Source organism: the organism of the source record quoted next, unplaced genomic scaffold, assembly GCF_019419815.1.
Source record: "Pyrus x bretschneideri cultivar Hongxiangsu unplaced genomic scaffold, Pyrus_bretschneideri_v1 Contig28, whole genome shotgun sequence".
In the NCBI taxonomy this organism is placed as follows: Eukaryota; Viridiplantae; Streptophyta; class Magnoliopsida; order Rosales; family Rosaceae; genus Pyrus; species Pyrus x bretschneideri.
The window spans coordinates 2,092,755-2,109,550 of NW_025999590.1; the positions used below are offsets into that span (position 1 = coordinate 2,092,755).

At 41.0% G+C, this 16,796-nt stretch overlaps 1 protein-coding gene, 1 long non-coding RNA gene and 2 pseudogenes across 4 annotated transcripts; 3 read left to right on the top strand and 1 right to left on the bottom strand.

Annotated features, from left to right (window-relative positions):
• The first annotated feature begins 2,101 nt into the window (after positions 1-2,101).
• LOC103949780 lies at positions 2,102-4,440 on the top strand (annotated as a pseudogene).
• A 730-nt stretch (positions 4,441-5,170) lies between these two features.
• On the top strand, positions 5,171-7,989 carry LOC103949779 (annotated as a pseudogene).
• Positions 7,990-8,381: 392 nt separating this feature from the next.
• LOC125479138 lies at positions 8,382-9,327 on the bottom strand. Its single transcript, XR_007259827.1, has 2 exons — positions 8,958-9,327; positions 8,382-8,536 (listed from the first exon to the last, which is right to left on the bottom strand). It is a non-coding gene; the product is annotated as an uncharacterized LOC125479138 (long non-coding RNA).
• A 2,997-nt stretch (positions 9,328-12,324) lies between these two features.
• On the top strand, positions 12,325-16,783 carry LOC103949741 (L-type lectin-domain containing receptor kinase IX.1). 3 transcript variants are annotated; one of them, XM_018648068.2, is made up of 2 exons: positions 12,325-12,552; positions 14,625-16,783. In XM_018648068.2, the coding sequence occupies exon 2, from the start codon at positions 14,640-14,642 to the stop codon at positions 16,605-16,607; it is 1,968 nt and encodes a 655-aa protein (XP_018503584.2). In that variant the 5' UTR covers positions 12,325-12,552; positions 14,625-14,639; the 3' UTR covers positions 16,608-16,783. The 3 variants fall into 3 exon arrangements, with proteins under 3 accessions (XP_018503584.2, XP_009359136.2, XP_048444229.1); XM_009360861.3 differs by lacking the exon at positions 12,325-12,552 and adding an exon at positions 13,529-13,759; XM_048588272.1 differs by lacking the exon at positions 12,325-12,552 and adding an exon at positions 13,766-13,935.
• Positions 16,784-16,796: the final 13 nt, after the last annotated feature.

The window sequence follows — 16,796 nt, forward strand, 5'->3', positions numbered from 1 at the left end:
CTATATCCCTTATCACAAAAACTATATCTAATGAAGATCCCTTTTGCACTTGATGCTTTCAACTTATGTCTCAGATTTCCAGGTATTAGAGAATAGCACACAACATGAAATACCTTGAGATGTTTAATCCCAGGATTTCTTCCAATATAAGCTTTGAATGGTGTAACATTGTCTAATACACTTGTAGGATATATGTTCAATAGATAAATTGCAGTGTTGACTGCTTATCCTCATAGCTTGTAGGGTAGCTCCTTCTCATGTAGCATACTTTTAGCCATTCTCAATATTGTCCTATTCTTCCTTTCTGTCACTCCATTTTGCTATGGAGTATAGACACAGTGAGCTGCCTTTCCATGCCAATTGATTCACAAAATGCATTAAACTCAGTGGAAGTAAATTCTCCACCCCTATTAGTTCTCAGTTTCTTTAGTGAGTAACCACATTGCAGTTCAACCATTGCTCTAAACGATAAACATTTCTGACTTATTTCTCATAAAGCAGATCCAACACATTCTTGAATAATCATCAATGAATGTGAGGAAATACCTGTTTCCACTTATGGTTGAAACCTGCGTAGGTCCACAAACATTAGAATGCACCAATTCCAATGGTTCTTGTGCTCTCCAAGTAGTCTCCTTAGGAAATGACTCATTGTGATGCTTCCCAAGTACACACCCTTGGCACACATCATCACTATCTTGGATTTCAGGCAGCACAACACCATTCCTTAATTTTGCAATAACCTAAGACTCCTGAAATTTAAGTGACCAAATCTCTTGTGCCACATCTTTGCACATTCTTGCACACTTGTACTCAATGCAAGCTCCTTGTTTGTATTGAAAATCAAAGGAAAACATCTATTTCCCTTCTGTTTCACACTAACCACCAGATTACTTAGAGATCTGTCATCAAACACATCTACTCTATAGTCTCCAAACAAAAGAAAATAACCATGCTCAGTCATCTGGCCTACATTAAGCAAGTTCTCTGCAACACCAGGTACAAGTATCAGTTCCCTTATATATCTTCTGCCCTTCATTGTCTCAATAACCAATGTTCCATTTCCTGCAACATCAACCAAAACTCCAATGCCTACTTTGACTTTGGCTTTCACATTTCTATCAATATCAACAAGTAAATCTTCTTTGGATGTCATATAATTACTGCATCCACTGTCTATGTGACTCAGCAATATCTTCCTTAAAACTCAGCACACTGAGCATATGAGCTCATACAAAACAAAAATATAACCGTTGGGAGATAGAGAAAGATACTACTCAAGTTTCAATCTCAGTCATCCATTCTATACTACACTGAGATTATCACGCTTGTCACATATGAAGCCATATGAGACTTAACTAACAAATTACATTTTAGACACATAAGCTCAACCGAGTTGAAGCATTGCACTAATTAAAACTTGTAATCTTCTTCACATCAGTTCACCAATTTACACATCAACAAAACAATCAAGGAAACTTGGGAAATACATAAGAAAGGGCTTAGAATTTGTGTTTTATATTAAAAGTTATATCCAAGACTTATAGTAAAAATCTACTATAAGTCGGCAGTGTTGTGTTGTGGGGATTCGTGAATATCGATGTATTGACAGTACCGTTGACATTAATTTGCAGGAAAAGAATCCTCTTATTGCTCTCTCTTTCGTCAGTTGACTTTTCTCTAAATTTTGCATTGAAAACACGTCTGTCCAAGGTTGCTTATTCAAAGTGTGGCCAATCCAATCCAGCTCCGCTTCTCGAACATTGGATCAGTCGTCCATGGAAAAGAACATTGTACATTTCTGGTGGAGATTATTTATGATTTATTTTTATGCATTGTTACGAATTTTTTGTCATGTTTAGATCTCAAATTTGTCGATAAACATAACGAAAAATGTCTCGTCTCTCTTAAACCTTCATTAAAAACAATGAGCTAGAGTGTTTCTTCTGTCATTAGTTTAATGATTCAACTTCGTCATCATCGTGCATATCTTGTAGCCATGAAACAGATTGATACCCTCGTAACACACAGCTGATGGCTAACAGTATATATGTTCATAGAAACCCAACATTTTATATCAAAGTCTTCGGATGCATTTGTCGAGTGGATCAATGATTTCTCTTGTGTAATTCGAAAGGCCAGTCATGTGTTCAGAATTGAAACACAAAATTTTCTTTCGAATTTACATGAAAAGTTGTTGAAATGTATCAAAGAAGGCTGTCAAATTTTAGTCTCTTGAACATTTTCATCATCATCAATTGTTTCCTTTCCTTGACCTTTGCCCATCCACTTTCCTTCAACATCACTCACTTCTATCCCGGAACAAACAACGACACTATTTCCTACGGAGGTGACGCTGTGCCTTCTTCGTCGGGAGTGATTGAACTCAACATAGTCACAGAACTATTCCGCACTGGCCGAGCCACGTATGCAAAGCCTCTGCACCTATGGGACAAGGCGAAGGGGACACTCTCAGACTTCACTACTAATTTCTACTTCACAATCGACACTCTTAACAACACCAACTTCGCTGATGGACTTGTCTTTTTCCTTGCCCCAGTTCAATTCCCAATCCCGCCAGACTCTGCTGGTTGTGATCTCGGATTATTTAACACCACCTCTCGTTTCGCCAAGTCCACTAACCAGCTCGTAATGGTGGAGTTTGACACTTACACGAACCCATGGGATCCTCCAGGGTCACACGTAGGGATCAATATAAACGAAATTTCCTCAGTTGTTACTGCAAGCTGGAATGCAAGCTTCAACAGCGGGAAGGTTGCGCATGTTAGGATAGATTACAATGCTACCACCAAGAACCTCAGCGTGTTTTGGAAATATGAGGAAGACCCTGATCACAATGTGGGAAGATCTTCTCTTTCTTATGTTGTTGACCTAAGAAAGGTTCTCCCGGAGCAGGTTACTACTGGATTCTCAGCTGCTACTGGCCTTCTCAATGAGCGCCACGTCATATATTCATGGGATTTCACTTCAAGTTTGGATTCAGATAGCAAAAAGAAGGGAATTTGGATGCCAATTTTGATTGCTGTAGCTGTTACTTCCGTCGTGTTGGTCCTCGGCGTAGCCATATGGAGGTTCGTGATGAATCGGACGAGTAGTACCAGTACCAGTACCAGTACCAGTGGAGCTGGAAATACCTCCAATCATGTGCCCCCTACACATAATGTTCGGAGCCTTTCCTTGCCAAAAGAATTTTCTTACCAAGAATTAGTTGAAGCCACCAACGGCTTTGCTGACGAAAACAGGCTAGGCCAAGGAGCGTCGGCGCATGTTTATAAAGGAACGTTACAAGATCTAGCCTTCCCGGTTGCTGTCAAGAAATTCTTCGCTGAGTCTGAACAGTATGAGAGCCTTTTCATCAACGAAGTCACAGTAATAAGGCGTGTAATGCATCGATACTTGGTGCAATTCGTTGGATGGTGTTATGAGCGGGCCGAATGCTTCCTTGTTTACGCATACATGCCTAACGGTAGCCTCGACATGCATTTATTTAGCCCTAGAACAACATTGCCATGGGACCGGAGGTATGACATAGCGATAGGATTGGCCTTGGCACTTGATTACCTACACGAAGGCGCAGAGCAGTGTGTCCTTCACAGGGATATCAAAGCAGCTAATATATTGCTGGACGACGATTTCAAAACTAAGCTTGGTGATTTTGGGGTTGCAAAGCTCGTGGATCCCCAGTCCCGGTCCAAGACCCATCACACTACCAGAGTGGCAGGAACTTACGGCTACATTGCTCCCGAATACGCAAATGAAGGGAGAGCCAGCAAAGAATCGGACATGTTTAGTTTTGGCGTTGTGGCCTTGGAAATTGCTTGTGGAAGGAGGCCTTACCTGCAGGGTGGAGGCTTCCGTGGCCCGCTTTATGAGTGGGTTTGGCAACTGTACGTTGCGGGAAATCTACTCGATGCAGCGGATGAGGCGTTGCGAATGGATTTTGATCAGTATAAAATGAAATGCTTGTTAATGTTGGGATTATGGTGCACTCACTACAACAAGGAGAGACGGCCAAAAGCAGGGAGGTGGTGAAGGTCCTTCAGCTAGAAGCACCACTGCCTGAGCTTCCAGAGGACCGACCTCACCATCCTCCGCCGTTTCATCCTCTTCAACAAGTAGCTGAATCGGAATCTCATGTATCTATAACTTCGAGCTTCAACACCTCGGGTCGTTAAAGTAGCACGATCACCAAGCAACATCCATGCATAATATCTTCAAGACCCCTACTTGTTTTTATTTATTTATTTTTTTTTTTTCCGTCTTCTTCCCCTCAAAGGACTGCCTTACATCATGCTGCAAAGTTGTATGATATCGGGTGTATAATGTCTGAGTTAAGTTTTTCCTTTTTATGAAATAACAAATTGCATTAGATGTCTAAGAATAACATTGTAGACGTCGAAATTTGAGCAAAATAAATGTTCACCAACACGTTAAATTGTGACCCGCTAGAACTTATGTGGTTTGTTGCACCATGTGTCTCACAAATTGCACACATAGTATGTGACTCATCAAAGTCGAACGAGTCATCAAAATTACATGTGTCGACAATTGATGAAAAGAAATAGAATTACCAGATTAATGGTGGAAACAATTGAGGAATTATCTTTTGATTGACTTAGATTTAAATCAAACATACATCATATCAATGAATTTATTTAATTAAATTACCAAGTTAATTGATTCGGTTCAAATTACTTCCAAATCAAGGCCAGATTACAATATCTTGGTTACATCAAAATCAAGTACGATGAAATTGGCCAGCACCTTTTGGGCAACTCAATTGCACCCTCAACAAATTAATTCATTTAGATGGATCAGCGTTGGGGCCAGACGAGGACGGAGGCAACTTATTTTTTTAATTGACCTTGACTTAAATCAAACATAAATCATGTCAATTAATTAATTTAGTTCAATTACCAAGCTAATTGATTTGACTTCTTCCAATTGTAAGGTTAATTTGGTTAAATTAACGAGTTAAGTGATTTGGTTCAAATTAAGTTCAAATCAAGCTTTAGTCAAAACAATTTATGCAGCCAATTTCCTTAAATCAAGGCCCGGAAAATGAATTGGTTCAATACAAAGAATCACGGATAGGCCTATAAATACCTTCAAGACAAATAAGGGACTCTCAAACACACTATACAAACTCAGAAGACTTAGAAAACTCTCTGCAATCTTCATTTCGCTCGTGGAGAATCAACAAGTACAACAAGCATACGTGTCGACTCATACACCATCAAAGTCAAAGATCACTTACCACTTGACACTACTCAGTGGTCCCGATTTGTTCAAGATCAATTCAACAACCCTTAAAGAAATCACAACCCTGATTCATGATCAAGTGTTCACCACCCTTGAATCAAATTCTACTTTGGAGATGGAATAAAAGGATCAAGCCTTGTACTAAGAGATTGTAACCCTAATTTTTCTCACTAATATGAATCCTTTCTTTTATACACGTGTTCTTGTTACATTCATTGCACGAAAATTTCGTATTTACAAAAACTGTAGAATATATTCTTCATTCACCAAAATGTATAGGGGCAAGAATTTCGTAATGATTGGTCTTTTCGATCTTTGATTAATTCAATGACTCGTCATCGCCATCGTCAATTCGTAATCGTCCGCACCTTGAAGCTATGGAACACATTGATATACCCGAACTCCCAAAACGCGCATCCGACTTATGGTTCATGTCGCATGCGAGTAATAGAATAGTGCAGCAACTTTCTCTTAGATTTTTCCTAGGCTGGGATGCAACTGTTACGAAAGAAACACATACCTTAATCCTATATATGCCTTGTTTTTCTCAACTTATGTACCTATGTCGATCGGTCTGCCACTCTTCACCAAACACTAAAAAGCTTTGCCTTCACAAAGTATAACAACCGGAAAAATAATCTGCAGACTTTCTTCGATCGGTTGCACAAAGTTAGGATGCCTCTAAGCAGGAAGGTGACATTTTGTGTTCCTCGGTACTACTTTAATAATTGCTACCTTTATCTCTTCGTTTTCATCGTTTTTCTCTCTCCGATTGCTCTTCCAAATTTCACGCATGCACTTTCATTCACCATATCGGGGATGCACCTCCAACAAAAACTTGGTCTATGAAGGTTATGCCAGGGATACATTAGAAGCACTTGTCGAATTCAACCAAGCTAATGAATTATTTCGCGTAGGACGGTGTACATATAGAGAACCTTTTCACCTTTGGAACTCTAGAACAAGGACACTGACAGATTTCACAACGCATTTCATTTTCAAGATCGATAATCATAATCACAGCACCAAGTTTAGTGATGGATTTGCCCTTTTCCTAGCTCCTGTTGGCTTTCCAATTCCACCTAACTCTGCCGGGGGTGGTCTAGGATTATTCAGCACCGCCACGAATTTCGCAGAATCGAAAAACAACACTGTAACAGTTGAGTTTGATACTTTCTCAAACGAAGAATGGGATCCACCAGGATCACATGTTGGGATCAATGTGAATCAAGTCTCCTCAGTTGTCAATGCCAGTTGGGATATTAGTAGCAGTAATGGAAGAATGGCTGAAGTATGGATATTTTATATATCTAAAACCAAAACTCTCAGTGGTTTGGTCCTACGAGGGATACCCGGGTCCTCTTTACTTTGTGCTTAGACCTTCCCTTTCTTACCATATTGACTTACGAAATGTTCTCCCTGAATGGGTTACAATTGGTTTTTCAGCTGCTACTGGATTATACCCTGAGAGGCATCTTTTATATTCATGGGATTTCAGTACAAGTCCGTTTTCTTATGATCAAAGTAGTAAAACGAAGGAAAGAAGGACAATCACTTTCTGGATTGCGTTCGTTGTAATTTCCTTATTCTTTTCATGCTTGGTATGTTCGTACGTTGGTTGCTGGTTGCGAGGAAACGGAGAAACAAGACTAAGGGGCACAAAAAGTACTCCAAATTGGTGTCTTCTATAAATTCAGATCTTCAGAGACTAGCGTTGCCAAAACGATTTTCTTACCAAGAACTAGTTGCAGCCACCAATGGATTTGCAAATGACGGAAGGCTAGGTCGCGGAGGTTCAGGACAGGTTTATAAAGGAACTATAAGAGACCTAGGCTGCAAGGTTGATGTGAAGAGAGTCTTCACGGAATCTGAGCACTACGAGGGAGTTTTTGTCAATGAAGTGAAGATAATAAGTCGGTTGATACATAGAAACCTGGTGCAATTCATCGGATGGTGTCATGAGCAAGGAGAATGCTTACTTGTTCATTCATACATGCCAAACAGCAGCCTGGATACGCATCTATTTGGCTCAAAAACAACATTGCAATGGGATTTCAGGTACAAGATAGCTTTAGGCTTGGCTTCCGCTCTTCATTATCTACATGAAGGCGCAGAGCAGTGCGTTCTTCATAGGGATATCAAATCAGCTAATGACTTGTTAGACAAAGATTTCAGTGCTAAGCTTGGGGATCTTGGGATTGCCAAGCTCGTGGATCCCCGGTTCAAGATTCAGATAACAGGGGTGGTAGGGACTTTTGGATACATTGCCCCTGAATATGCAAACGGAGGGAGAGCCAGTAAAGAATCTGACATGTTTAGTTTTGGAGCTGTCGCCTTCGAACTTGCATGTGGAAGGAGGACTTACTGTGATGGGGGGTTGTACTTGCCACTTGTGAGTTGGGTTTGGCAACTCTACCTTGCTGGAAATCTTCTATGTGTAGCTGATGAAAGATTGGAAGTGGATTTTGACCGAAACGAAATGGAATGCTTGTTAGTTGTTGGATTATGGTGCACTCAGCCCAACAGCGAGGGAAGGCCAAAAGTCGGACAAGTGATGAAGGTTCTTCAGCTCGAAGCACCATTTCCGGAACTTCCACCTTACATGCATGACATTCCACTCCTGCCTCAGCACCAGTTGGTTCCTCTCAATGATCTTTAGCGTCTAGTTTATCATGAAATTGAGATTCCACCATAAAATCAATTGGCAATATGACCCAAGATCACATAGCAAACCTTGTCTCTCACCGATGTGGAACAACTCTCAACAGTTTCTAACCAGCGGGTCGTCAAATTTAGAACTGCCAAGCTACATCGATGTACAATATCATCTGAATCTTTTTTGTTTACTTGTCGTTTTAGAATTAAGGAAGTGCATTTGTCAGCTCGAGATAAAATCGTTGGATGCGAATTATCTGCGATGACGAAGTTGCATGGCTATTGGTGTTATGATTTTCGATGTATAACTAGCAAATGTGTCCACATTCTGCTGTGGGTTATAAAATTGTAACCCACAATTTAACACTCATTTATCAATTATTCAAAAATCAATCAAACTGAATCGACATGATAAATAAGTCTTTCAGAATTGCTCAAGGTAATTGTAAACAGTTACTTCGATAACAGAAATAGTGTTAAGGACTCAGCACAAGAAAAAATCAGAGAGATGCAAATGCAGAAAACTAACCTCTCTTTTTTTCTCAGCTCATCCATTTTTACATTTCCAACCGATAATCAAGAAAGTGAGGGCAGGGCGCTACCAAGAACACATAAGAGAAAAGAAGGAAATTAAATTTGTGATCAACCATCAAAGTAACAAACCACAGTGAAAAATCAAATATTTGAGTTCTGGCCCAGGTGGCAGAAAGAATTAATTTTTTTTAATGGAACAATACAAAATCTCAGCCAAACATTTCACACAACCAGGGCTATCTATTCCAATTTCCAAGCTTCATTCACAGATGAATCGGGGCCGATATTGATAATGCCGTGAAAATTAATACGATTTCATATTTGAATTCGTGAAATTTCAAACAACCTAGAAAATATCAACACAATTTCAGGCCAAAAATAAAATACAAAAAATAAATAGAAAATGCAACAAATAAACAGCTTTATAACTTTTTCTTTTCGGCAAGTAAATTGAACTGCCCCAAGCTAATAAAATAGAAGCTCACTTTTTCGACGGGAAGCTAGTTGTATTGTGATCTGCTTGCGAGAAGAGATGACGACGGAGGCACCTTTAAGAGTCGATGCCCTGAGTGGAAGCCATCACAATCGCTACCTTGCCGTCAAAGGGTAATATGCAAACAATAAAATACAAATTCAACAAATTGGGAAAAAGAAAACGAAAAGAGGAAAACATTACACCCGATGTTATATCAGTATTGTCGGATGCTCGAAGGAAAAAAGAAACAGAGAAGAAAGTGCAATCCAGAAACCCATTCCCTCAACCTACCCTCAAATCATGCACCCAACCCCCTCTCTTTCTCTCCCCCAAATCATGCTGTGAAGTCCCATCTACCCCAATTCCTGCACCCAACCCACTGACACCAGATCCCTATCCTTGGTGTAAATTGATCAATTTGCCCCCAAATTTTATACGTTGGATCTTGATTAAAGTAGGCAAAAGGGTAATTTTGTCTACCAACTGGGCAGCCCACTTTGAGCCCAAAACCCACCAGCCCAAATCAGGCAACAATGGCACAACCCTAAACCCAAACCTACTAACACAATTACCCTCTTAACTTTTAATAATTAATCTCCAACCTAGACACATATTTGGTGGCTTTGATGTAAATAAGGCAAAATCAAGGGTGAATCATTTTACTATCCTTAATTTTAGAATAGATAATGTCTGAATTTAATATCTTAGTTTTAGGGTTCTAGTACTTCTTTTGTGGTTTCAACGCGTTTTCGTGTATATATATTGGGCTATTAAATTTGTTAGTTGAATAACATAGCGATATGGCATCAGTTATGCAACTTTAGCTTAGTCCTCTAAATATTCTTAGAAAAATAAAACTTTATTCTTCCATAGGAGTAGATGCCTCTTGAAAATATGAAACCTTCATAGTGTAGTAGCATCTTCGAGATGTTTCACATGCTTAAAGTTAGACTCACGACGGGAATAATACTTGGTAATAGCCTCTGAGGTAACTCGACATACACGTGACCAATGATCATTTGATCCACAACGATAGTACATGTCTAATTCAGTAGAAGTTGATTGAACGGTAGCTTTTCCCTTGTTCTTGAAGTTTGGGGCCTTAGAGGCAAGGGGTTAGCGCTTCTGAGTCAAATTTCCTCCATTGGGTGGGCCTTTTTTCTGTTGGCCTTGGGCTCATGGTAGGGCTTGTCACCCATTACCACGGCCACGACAGTATTTTCGTCGGTTGTGGCTGCTAGAATTAGTCGCATGCACTTTAGGTGGAGCGTTCGAGCCAGTGGGTCAAGCTTGATGATTCTTCATCAAAAGCTGGTTCTTCTTTTCAGCAAGAAGTAAAATAGAGATCAAATTTGAAAATTTGGTGAACTTCTGTACCCTATATTGTTGCTGCAGGATGATATTGGTAGCATTGAAAGTCAAATAGGTCTTTTCCAGGAGATCCTGTTCAATTAAGTCCTCTTTACAAAATTTAAAAAGCGATCGGATTCTACGAACTTCAAAGTTGTATTCATTCACAGACTTAAAGTCTTGGAAGCATAAATGCTACCAGTCGTGTCTTGCTTCAGGCAAGTATATGTTTTTCTGATGATCAAAGCGATCGGCCAAAGCAAGCTAGAGAATACATGGATCCTCCTCTACGAGGTGTTCGGTTTGCATTGCATCATGGATGTGTTTTCAGATGAAGATCATAACAGTAACTTTCTCAGCTTCGTCGATGGGTTCATCGTCGATAGGTTCCTCGATAGGAGCTCTAAGACTTTTTGCAGTAAGATGGAGCTTCACATCTTGAACCCACTTCAAGTAGTTTCTTCTAGATACTTCCAAAGTGGTGAAATTGAGCTTGTTCAGGTTCGACATGTCCCAAAAACAGAGGGTACAACAAAACGTGGTTAGTCATATGCAAATCCATTGACATATATCGTAGAATATGCGGGTTCTATAGACATGTATTGGTTTAATTTAAGCATGAAAGCTATGGGTTTCATGTGATAAGTTTTGAATGAAAACTTCGGGTTTCAAAGGCACTAAATTCGAAACTACAGGATTGATTTAGTTATGAACATCCGGTTCATATATAGGTACCTGCAAGAACACAGAATACTATGTACAATAAAGCGTAGTGAATTTGTGGTTTGCTTCAAGAACCCAAGTGTGACTGCATCAGGACTACGAAAGATAGTCAACGGTTTAAAGAAACGAAATAATTTATTGAATCGTTAACTACCAAAAAGTGAACTTCAGGTCAATAATTTTAGATTAATTATCAGATTAATGGATTGTTGGTCACTTTAATTAATTTAATAGATCGTAATTATTCAGATTTGATCGTAGAAGCAAAAAATTATAATAACATTTAGGTTAATATTTGCTGGAATACCAAAAATAACATTGGGTTCGAAAAAATATAGCCCAATCACGGTGGACTAGGGTGTCGTGTACTGGGCAAGACCCTAAGAAGGGTTGAATAGGCCACGGGCCTGGGTCTGGGGAAAAAGCCCAGCAGCAAAGTTGCTGGTCTTGGGCAACAGAGGCGCTTTGAGTAGGGGAAGGGACACGGGCCTAGCACGGGCCTGGCCTGGAATAGACTCGCGAAGCCCAACTGAAAGCTGGCTTTGTTTTTAGGCCTTGTGAAACAAGCCCAGCCATCTGGGTTGACTTCAATGATCGCGGGCCATGGCAGATGGCAAGCCTAGCAAGCAAAGCTTGCTGGCATGATGGGCCGAGACAAGGATAGAGCCCAGCAAGGCATGCAGGCCTGCTGGAATGGACTCAAGGCTTCGGGCCCGTGCATATACCAACTCAGGCTAAGGCTTGGTTGCAGTGCAATGGCAGCAAGCCCATGGGGCTGCAGCGAGAGGTCCATGGCATCAAAACTATGTCGTCCTAGCTACGGCTGGCTTCGGACCAGCTAGCTTGGCGGCACGACGTGGTGATGCGGCTCAACAATGAGGAATCCCATATTTCCCTTCATTTGTTTTTTCGAAATCCTAGGGTTAAAAACTCTAATTGCTTCTAAATTAATTGTGAAACACCGTCTCACATTTTGTGTATTTTCATATTAACAAACTTAGAAAATTACCATTTTACCCTCAATTTGACTTATGTTGACCATCTCATCGGAACGCGTGTTTCTAGTTTAATTTATTTATTCTAATCGTACTCATTGCCACGACCTCGTAGGTGTGAACAGATTTGAATTCAGATTTATAACGAAGATTCTACGTTCGAACGTCGAACGTTTTTCGGATATTTTGTGGTTCGTCTTTAGTGGCCTGTTTTGTGAGCCACTAGGGCCCACATGTTTTTTTTTCTTTTCCTCCCATGACCCCCTTTTCTCTCTTCCCTCTATTACTTTCCCTAACTCTTCTCTCTCTCTCTCTCACAACTCTTCCATCACTCTCCCTCTCTAAACTCTCGGATCTCTCTCTCCCTCAACTTTTAACTCTCCCTCTCCTCTCTGAAACTCACACACAACAACTCAAACCACCAACATCACCCTTGTGAACTCAGATTCGAAGAAAGAACACCTCAAACCCTTCTCTCCCTCTAGGCCGACAATATTCATCGTCTTCTCCGACGTGTTTCGTGATTTTCCGACATTGGTAAGCGTCTAAAAATCCTTGGGATGTGTTTTAGGGTTTGATCGAAGTTTGTTTAAGTTGTGTATACATGCGAATAGTAGAAAATAGTTAGGAGTAGCTTTTCCAAATTTTTCGGTGAGCACCGTCCCTTTCGAGGTGTTTTCTAGCAAAACCACGGTGAGTTAGCATTGTGCAAGGTACCATTCTCTTCATCTCGTTGAGTACTACAACTTTGGTTTTTGAATCACTCAATTGTTTGAGTATTGAAGAAGTTATGAGCATTTGAAATTTTGCCCAGAAACCGGTTAAACCATGACCTGAAACCCGGTCAACCCGACTCGAGACCCAAAATCCGACCTAAATTACCCAAGCCTAAGTCCAAAACCCAAATCTAGATCCATAGATCCAGGCCTTTGGGCCAGGTCACCAGAGCCCCAAACCCAATTACCTAGAAACCCTAGACCCAAGTCCAAAGACCCAAACCTTTGGGCCAAGTCTTCAGACCCAAACCCAGTAAACCATAGGCCCATTGAACTCAAGCCCAAATCCTAGTAGGCCCAAGCCCATGAACCAAGCCCATTCTTACTAGCATGCTAGATTTGAATATTTTCTTGTAAAGATGAAGACAGATCGGAGACTGGTCGCCATTCTTAGCATTATTCTTTTCTTGCACTGACCGAGCAGTCCCCTATCTGTCATCATCTTGTAATGGAAATAATTGAATCCTATCTGGTATGAAAGTGTGGACAAGGTAAAGAGGCGAACAATTGCATTTATTTTAAGATTATATCAGCAATTTATTTGTGGCTATTAGTTTGGTTTCAATCTCTCCTATTCTGTTAAACTTGGGTTAATTAGAATTGTGAGAATTTGGGTAATCCCTTCGTCTTTAGTGGCCTTCTTTTGTGAGCCACTAGGGCCCACATGTTTTTTTTTCTTTCCTCCCGTGACCCCCTCTTCTCTCTTCCCTCTATTACTTTCCCTAACTTTTCTCTCTCTTTCTCTCTCTCACAACTCTTCCATCACTCTCCCTCTCTAAACTCTCGGATCTCTCTCTCCCTTAACTCTTAACTCTCCCTTTCCTCTCTGAAACTCACACACAGCTCAAACCACCACCATCACCCTTGTGAACTCAAATTCGAAGAAAGAACACCTCAAACCCTTCTCTCCCTCTAGGCCGACACTATTCATCGTCTTCTCCAACGTGTTTCGTGATTTTCCAACATTGGTAAGCATCTAAAAATCCTTGGAATCTGTTTTAGGGTTAGATCGAAGCTTGTTTAAGTTGTGTATACATGTGAATAGCAGAAAATAGTTAGGAGTAGCTTTTCCAAATTTTTCAGTGAGCACCGTCCCTTTCGAGGTGTTTTCTAGCCAAACCACGGCGAGTTAGCGTTGTGCAAGGTACCATTTTCTTCATCTCGTTGAGTACTACAACTTTGGTTTTTGAATCACTCAATTGTTTGAGTATTGAAGAAATTATGAGCGTTTGAAATTTTGCCCAGAAACCGGCTAAACCATGACCTGAAACCAGGTCAACCCGACCCGAGACCCAAAATCCGACCTAAATTACCCAAGCCTAAGTCCAAAACCCAAATCTAGATCCATGGATCCAGGCCTTTGGGCCAGGTCACCAGAGGCCCAAACCCAATTACCTAGAAACCCTAGACCCAAGTCCAAAGACCCAGGCCTTTGGGCCAAGTCTTCAGACCCAAACCAGTAAACCATAGGCCCACTGAACTCAAGCCCAAATCCTAGTAGGCCCAAGCCCATGAACCAAGCCCATTCTTACTAGCATGCTAGATTTGAATATTTTCTTGTAAAGATGAAGACAGATCGGAGACTGGTCGCCATTCTTAGCACTATTATTTTCTTGCACTGATCGAGTAGTCCCCTATCTGTCATCGTCTTGTAATGGAAATAATTGAATCCTATCTGGTATGAAAGTGTGGACAAGGTAAAGAGGCGAACAATTGCATTTATTTTAAGATTATATCAGCAGTTTATTTGTGGCTATTAGTTTGGTTTCAATCTCTCCTATTCTGTTAAACTTGGGTTAATTAGAATTGTGAGAAGTTGTGTGCGAATCGCAGTTGCGTTCGAATGCAATGGCTCTAAACAACACAAGCAGCAGAGACGTAAGTTTTCGTCTTCCATACTTCTTCATTTTGATCACCTGCTTCCCTCACTTTGCTCAGCCACTTTCCTTCAATATTACACAATTTTATGTTGGCACAACGAACATTGTCTACGAAGGTGACGCAGCGCCTGTAGTAGGAGGGATTGAACTCAACGCAGAGTCTACATGGACGTGGACCGTTGGGCGGGCTACATATGCAGACCCGTTGCACTTATGGGACTCCAACTCCGGGTCACTTGCAGACTTCGCTACTCATTTCACTTGCAATATCAACGCTGCTGGCCAAAACCATAGTGACGGGTTTGCGTTTTTCCTTGCTCCTGTTGGTGTCCCAATTCCGCCTAACTCGGGTGGGGGTTTTCTCGGATTATTCAACAGCACCACCATGTCACACAGCAAAATTGTTTACGTCGAGTTCGATACCTACTCAAACAGTTACTGGGATCCAGCCGGACCGCATGTTGGGATCAATATCAATAGAATCTCTTCTGTTGTTCATGCTAGTTGGAACTTTAGCGGCGATTATAATAAGAAGAAGGTGAATGTGTGGATAACTTACAATGCTACCACTAAAAACCTCAGTGTGTTCTGGACAAACAAGGAAAACCCTGTTTTCGTAGGCAATTCTTCTCTTTCTTACAATGTTGACCTACGCAAGTGCCTTCCCGATTTGGTTACAATTGGTTTTTCAGCTGCTACCCGACAATACCCCGAGCGGCACACGATATACTCATGGGATTTCAATTCAAGTTTGGATCCTGCACATGAGAAAAACAGGAAACACAAGCGGAAAGGAAAGAAGAAATGGTTGATAGTGGTCTTTGCGGCTTCCTTCTTGATTGTGGCGATTGGCGTGGCCTTAAGTTGTTTTGTTAAAAGGATTCTTGGATTGTTTGAGAACGGAAATCACAGCTCCAATGGATTGCAGTCTATAAGTGCGAAGCTTGAGGGACTAGCTGTCCCAAAAAGGTTTTCTTACGAAGAATTAGTCGTGGCCACTAATGACTTCGCGAAAGAAAGAAGGCTAGGCCAGGGAGGGTCAGGACAAGTTTATAAAGGGATCTTACAACAACCTGGCTGCCTAGTTGCTGTTAAGAGAATCTTGACAGAATCCGAGCACTATGAGAAAATCTTCATCAATGAAGTGAAGATAATAAGCCACTTATTTCATCGAAATCTGGTCCATTTCATTGGATGGTGTCACAAGAACGGAGAATGCTTGCTTGTTTATGCATACATGTCCAACGGCAGCCTTGACACACACCTGTTTGGTTCTCGAGTAACTCTGCAATGGGAATCCCGGTACAAGATAGCTTTAGGGTTGGCCTCGGCACTTCATTACCTACACGAAGAAGCAGAGCAATGTGTCCTTCACAGGGATATCAAATCAGCTAACGTACTGGTGGACGATAATTTCAGCACTAAGCTTGGTGATTTTGGTATTGCGAAGCTCGTGGATCCGCGATTCAGGAGTCAAACAACAGGGGTAGTAGGGACTTTCGGATACATGGCCCCAGAATATGCAAATGGAGGGAGGGCCAGTAAAGAATCAGACATTTACAGTTTGGGAGTTGTAGCCTTGGAAATTGCATGTGGAAGGAGGACTTACCAAGATGGAGAGTATCACGTGCCACTTTTCCGGTGGGTTTGGCAGTTCTACCTTGCCGGAAATCTTCTCCATGTAGCCGATGAGAGATTAAATTTGAACTTTGATAGAAATGAAATGGAATGTTTGCTATTTGTGGGGTTATGGTGCACCCACCCCATGAAAACGGAAAGACCAAAAGCAGGGCAGGTGATAAAGGTTCTTCAGCTCGAAGCGCCGCTGCCAGAACTTCCACCAGACATGCATGACCATCATCCACTGCCTCAACCTCAACACGAAGCCGATTCAGCCTCTCACATATCTTTAACTTCTAGCTTGGATGGTCGTTGAAGTAGTACTGCCTTACTCATGCTACAAGATTGTGTGATTTCAGATATAAAATCTGATTTAGTATCTTTATTTCTTGTTGCTAGTTAATCCTTCTTGTTAGTTCGACATGCTTTCGCATAAGGGGACCATGTAATCTGTTAGTAAAATAATAAACAGCATCAGCAATTTAAGGACAATACTTACATCCAT